The 6,475-nt window shown below is 33.8% G+C and overlaps 1 protein-coding gene across 1 annotated transcript; it reads left to right on the forward strand.

Moving 5' to 3' along the window:
• The first annotated feature begins 1,272 nt into the window (after positions 1-1,272).
• LOC106355226 (ethylene-responsive transcription factor RAP2-3-like) lies at positions 1,273-6,438 on the forward strand. Its single transcript, XM_013795210.3, has 2 exons — positions 1,273-2,361; positions 2,995-6,438. The coding sequence occupies exons 1-2, from the start codon at positions 2,199-2,201 to the stop codon at positions 3,567-3,569; spliced, it is 738 nt and encodes a 245-aa protein (XP_013650664.2). The 5' UTR covers positions 1,273-2,198; the 3' UTR covers positions 3,570-6,438.
• The last annotated feature ends 37 nt before the right edge of the window (positions 6,439-6,475 follow it).

The following is a 6,475-nucleotide window of genomic DNA, read 5'->3' on the forward strand; positions in this document are numbered from 1 at the left end:
GAACGAACTCTCTAGCTATGGAGGTTGTATATATGTATTCGCTTTAGCTATGGTTAAGGACTCTTGACGGAATCAATATTGATATTGAGGCATCTGAAACTTGGCAATATGATGTTTCGGTTCTTGTAAATTGTAATCTAAATATACATACTACGAGTTAGATTTGCTATCTTAATATAGAAGTTTTAGTGTCAAGTTGTAGAAGAAGAACACCATTACTGAACAGCTGTGTGGTCGCAGCATCATCACCATTGTGGTAGTTAATTGATTGATGGTATGCTTTCTCTATAGATGGTATCTTTTTACAACTGAGAAAAAAAAAACAGATATGAAATATGAAACATAAGTACTTATTGGTTTTGTTTTAAAATGTGATTTGCAGGTACTTTGACCATCGACAACAAGAATGTGACCATTCTGGTTCAACGAGCACTGTTATACGAGAGCATGGAGAAATACTAACTGGGAGCTGAAGATCTAAGGATGGTTCTGAAGATCGATCCTAGGAATATAATCGCTAGAGGCACGCGTTGACCGCCTTACCAAAATGGCTGGCTAATCGATTGATTCTCTTACCAAAATCGCTAGAACACCGAGGGTTGTTACTTTCTTAAAGTCTAACTGTTCAATCAATATTTGTGGGATTTTTGGTACACGACGATCGATGGTATCGTCATCGTGAATAAAATGATAAGAAGATGAGCCGTAAGAATCACGTGACGTCGTAATTCGAAAACTTACTTTTGAGAAACGCTGCATGACAAACGTGAGACGTTCAATGCTATTACCAAGATTAGTCATTAACTAGTTTATTACTGTTAAATTATACTAATATGTTTAGGATGAACTTACTTCGTCTTCTGATGACCACCTATCTATCATTTAAACCATTTGACCGAAACGATAATTTCAAGTGAATAAAAAAAAAAATTGGAGCTCAACTAATCCTAACCCTCAGTCTAATTTCCAAAATCTCCAATGTTATTCAATTCATTTATTATTTCCTGAAAGATTATTCGGAAAATGATATACATACGAAGCATTGATTACACACGCTCGTGGACGCAACACTCCAGATTCGACTAAAAAGTTAATGACATTATTGTCATACGTTTTTCATTGGCGAGCCAAAAAAGCTTATAATTTTGTTGTTATTTGGATTAAGTTTGTTGTAACCGCCGTGTATCAAGGAACATATGAGACTATGCGTATAATTTTAATATAAAGGATTTATTCTATAAATTTTACCCTGACTTTTTTTTTTTTTTCCATCTATTTTTATTATTAATTATAAAAGACCAAGCCTAAACAAAAAAGGGGCCAAACAAGATACCTATGGACCCAAAGTCACAAACCTAAAGCCCAAAGATAGGGTACCAATCCCAAAGCCCAAAAACCCACACAAGCCCAAAAACAAACAGACACGCCATTATCCTCACGCGACGCGTTTAATGCGTAAGTGGACACGTGTTGATCCCTCAGACAACGAGGAACACGTGTCGAACGGCCCTCACGTCTTCACCGCCAAGAGGTTCTCCGCCGGAGAAAACTGGAGTTATTCACCGGAGAGATTCCGAGAACAACTCGACAACGAAACCTCTTCACCACCACATACGAACTGGAAACAAGCTGTTCCACCATGAACAGCCATCGCCACATCTCGAGTCTCTTAGAAACACTTACGGATCTACAAAACACCAGGGAATCTTAAACCGCCTACAATCGATCCATCGCCATCTAGAAGATATGTCGGAGATTGAGATCGAGAAGCTGGAAAACTGAAGTTCTGTTTCGTAGATCCAAGAAATCCGGCGGCATAAGGCAAAGGGCCTCCACACCCCAGAGTCATAAGTCGGAGGTGGCGGAGCTATAGAATCCTCCCCATCCCGGAGCCAGAAGAAACGAACATAAATCATATCGAAAGAGAAACCATTTCCCGATCGACGGTGGTACAGAGAAACCACATGCCGATCCGATATTTTTCCAAAAATCTTTTGTAGAGAGGGGTCGGAGGATTTTTCTCTCTCTCTCTCTACTACAATTTTACCCTGACTTTATACTGTAAAGCTTTTCTTTCGTTTGTCAACTTGTATAAAACATTTATTTGGCCTATAAATACGCTTCACCTCCACCGCAGGCATCTCCCTCTTGAAACCTATCATCAGAGAAAAACAAAAAAAAAAAAACAAACAGAGAATATGTGTGGCGGTGCTGTAATTTCCGATTTTGCCCCTAGCGTCACCAGAGCCAAGGGTAGGAAACTCACGGCGGAGGAGCTCTGGTCAGAGCTTGATGCTTCTGCCTGCGATGATTTTTGGGGTTTTGACTCCACCTTCAAGCTTCATTCCTCCAAACGACAAGGTACTATTAAACTGATCGTACTGTCATACAACAAAATCATGAAAATGAGGAATATGAACATTTCAGATGAATGAGGGGATGTGGTAGCTCGTTTGGTAAAGACCTTGGGGGCCAACTGTCATGCTCCCGGGTTCGACGCCAGACGGAGGGGAACTGCCCATCCTGTCATCAAATGCGGTACTGGGTGTTGGGCCTTGTCCCCAGCCCAGGTTTAAGCCCTCCCGGGTGAAGTGGACCGCTGCCTAACCGGGCCCAGGGAATGATCCACGTAAGTGGAAAATCCTGGATTATCAAAAAAAAAAAAAAACATTTCAGATGAATCAGTATTATATATTCTTAGAATCAAAGCTGACCCTGGATTAAAGCTTACTAAACATCAAAATTTATATACAACTTTAATATTTTCAAAAAAAAAAAATTTACTATTATCAAGTTTAATATTATCAAAAAATTAATATAATAGTTTATGGACATAATTTTTCCTATGTTTAGGCGTTAAGTAGACAAGACCTTTTAAGAAGTTACACGAATACGAGATAAGATATTCTTTTCGGATTGGTAATGACATTAACTGATAAATTTTTGGTATCTGTGGGGTTATAACTGTAATTTTGCATCTTAAAACTTTCGAAGTGACGTTGAAAGATGAGGCGGCGAACAAAGAGAAGGAGCCGGCGGCGACGGAGAAACGGAAGGAGAGGAAGAACGTTTACAGAGGGATACGTAAGCGTCCATGGGGAAAATGGGCGTCAGAGATTCGAGACCCAGAAAAAGGCGCCAGAGTCTGGCTTGGTACGTTCAACACGGCGGAGGAAGCCGCCATGGCGTATGACGTGGCGGCGAAGCGTATCCGCGGCGATAAAGCCAAACTCAACTTCCCAGATCTTCTTCATCATCCTCCTCCGGTGCTGCCATCATCTCCACGACCGGAAGATCAGCCTCCGGTGAAGAAGCTATGTGTTTCCTCTCAGAGCGAGTTGACTCGGTCTAGTTTCCCGGTGGAGTGCATTGGGTTCGGGAATGGAGACGAGTTTCAGAACATGAGTTGCGGATTTGGACCGGACTACGATCTCAAACAGCAGATATCGAGCTTGGAGTATTTCCTTGAGCTGGACGGTACCACACCGGAGCAGCCGAGTCTGCTCGACGAGTCCGGGTCCGAGGTTGATTTATGGATGCTTGATGATGTCATCGCGTCGTATGGATAAAAACATCTATACTCTACTAAAAGGCAAATAAGCTAGGCATATAGAGTGTCCACGTTGGATAAAATATTCGGACCAATCAGAAACCTGTTTTTTGACACGTCGGATAAGCTTAACCGTGTAAGAAGAGTTATTTAGCTTAAGCCTGTATTGATCCATTCCTTTCTTCATGTGGGCTTCGACATATGGGCTTATTCAGAAACCTGATGTTTTAAGTATTTGTTTTGCAGTTTAATTATTAACTTATGCTTTCCTTTCAGTTGGCACCTTTCTGAGTTTTTTTCCTTCAAACAGTTTTACTACTTTAATTGCACTTTTAAAAATGCTACGTAATGATTACCTTCTTCAGCATTACTCTACTTTCTTTATTTATAAACTGATTGCCATTCAGTAGCTTCTCTGATCAACTTTCGTTGTTATAAAATGGTACTTCCATTGTACTTCTGTTGTAAGCTTTGAACTGGAGTGAAAATGGTACTTCTGTTGTTAGTTTGAACTGGAGTTATTCCTTCTCTTAGATCATCTTCAGCATTACACATCTTTCAACAAAAAAATTTATAAACTGATATCACATTATCATGTTTGCAATGATAGCTTCTCAATTAGTATTCCTTTCTACAATGTAGTTATAGTTGCTAAGTGTACCACATTAGACAATAACGGCTAACAGACATTTTAAAATTTCTGTTCATAAAAAGTAAAGAAAGTTTTTTTAAAAATAGTGTTTTAAGTTTAACAAAACAAATATTAAGGACATGAAGTAAGAAAACAAACAAAATCACTATTTTAAATGTTTTTACTGGAAATAAAAAAAATAATAAAAAATTAATGTTTTTGGATCATAGTTTTGGACTAAAAATATATTGAAAACTCCTCTAATTAGTATACAAAAAACTCCTCTAATTAGTATACAAAAATTCATGTTTGATAACAACGTAATAACCTGATCGTATTTTCAAAATAGTAATTTTAAATCAACTAATATATAATAATAAAATTTAAATAAATTGTGAATATATATTGAGAATATTTTTATTATCATTTTACATTGAGTTTTAATCCAGATTAATATTTTAGCTATCCCATTTTACAATGGGATATAGTGTACCACATTAGACAATAACGGCTAACAGACATTTTAAAATTTCTGTTCATAAAAAGTAAAGAAATTTTTTTAAAAATAGTGTTTGAAGTTTAACAAAACAAATATTAAGGACATGAAGTAAGAAAAAAAAAACAAAATCACTATTTTAAATGTTTTTACTGGAAATGAAAAAATAATAAGAAATTAATGTTTTTGGATCATAGTTTTGGACTAAAAATATATTGAAAACTCCTCTAATTAGTATACAAAAAACTCCTCTAATTAGTATACAAAAATTCATGTTTGATAACAGCGTAATAACCTGATTGTATTTTAAAAATAGTAATTTTAAATCAACTAATATATAATAATAAAATTTAAATAAATTGTGAATATATATTGAGAATATTTTGATTATCATTTTACATTGAGTTTTAATCCAGATTAATATTTTAGCTATAGCTAGATTGTAAGATTTGTTTTTGCTTATAACTAAACAAATAATATAGTAATAATAATTGCTGGAAAAATATAGTAATAATAATATTTTCATAGATTTTTCAGTGTATTTAACACATGCAAAATTTTTAGAAGTTTTTTATTTAAAGCAATGAGTATTTAAATAAGCTTTACTTAGTACAGTTGTAAAAATAGATTATAATCATAAGAAAATATATTATAAAATATTAAATAACATAAAAATAAAAAAATAAATACGATATAAATAATACATATAACAAAGAAATATGTGATGTGGAGATTACAAATATATTTTCCTACTAACCTAAATATGTAAGAAAAGATATTTTGGATTAAAAAAAAATGTAAGTTTTACTCATTTCTAATTCAATTTCTATTTATATTTTTATAACATAGAAGTAATATATTGTAATATAGTTATTAAATACAACATTATTTGTAATATAGTGTATGAACTTTAACAAAAAATATTAAAGACATAAAGTAAGAACAAAACTAAATCACTATTTTTTCAATGGAAATTAAAATAATGAGTGTGACTGGTAACCATCGCAAGAACATTAAGAATGAATAAAAAATAATGAATAGGAATAAAATTTTGGGAATGATGAGAAATGATTGTTTTTTATCAAAATTAACAAGGAACAATTTTGTATTATAATTCTCTACAAAAAAAAAAGAATGAAAAGGAACGAAGAGAAACAGTTATACCTCATAAATAGTAATTTTTATAAGGAACGTTAAGGAATGTTGTGTTCTTCTCCTCATTCCATTGGTCACCAGTCATCCCCAATAAGGCTATATCAAATTAGAAATAATTTGTATTATCAATTTGTGATATTAGTACAAGATTTTAGAATGTTTTTACTGGAAATAAAAAAGTAATAAGAAAATAATGTTTTTGGATCATAGTTTTGGACTAAAATATATTAAAAACTCCCCTAATTGATATACAAAAAATATATTTTGGATAATCTCATACATATTTTAGATAGTAAAAAAATTGTAAATTTTACTCGATTCTAATTCAATTTTTATAACATATTAGCAATATAATATAAGAAATATTAAATTAAATGTTATTTGAATAAATCCGGGCGTAGCCCGGACAAAATCTCTAGTAAAATTAATGAGTGAAAAAATAAAGGCTGTAATATAAACCGCCGTTACTTTTTAACGTTTTTACCATTGCATGGAATTGCTAATGATATATGCTGTGGTTTGTAATGTGTGTGGGCGTTATTGCGACTCAAATCGAGCGTTGTATCAAAGGTTCGTGGTATTGCTATTTTATTTTCTGGAAAATAACTACTTGTGTAAATACAGATTTTGTAGGCAGAGAGAA

Source organism: Brassica napus, chromosome C3 (genome assembly GCF_020379485.1).
Source record: "Brassica napus cultivar Da-Ae chromosome C3, Da-Ae, whole genome shotgun sequence".
NCBI lineage: Eukaryota > Viridiplantae > Streptophyta > Magnoliopsida > Brassicales > Brassicaceae > Brassica > Brassica napus.

What these genes read in the sequence shown, in the direction of transcription:
- LOC106355226 (XM_013795210.3), top strand. Translation starts at nt 2,199, where the DNA reads ATGTGTGGCGGTGCTGTAATTTCCGATTTTGCCCCTAGCGTCACCAGA. An exon ending in TCATTCCTCCAAACGACAAG is followed by an intron (nt 2,362 to 2,994) that starts GTACTATTAAAC and finishes AAACTTTCGAAG; the next exon opens with TGACGTTGAAAGATGAGGCG.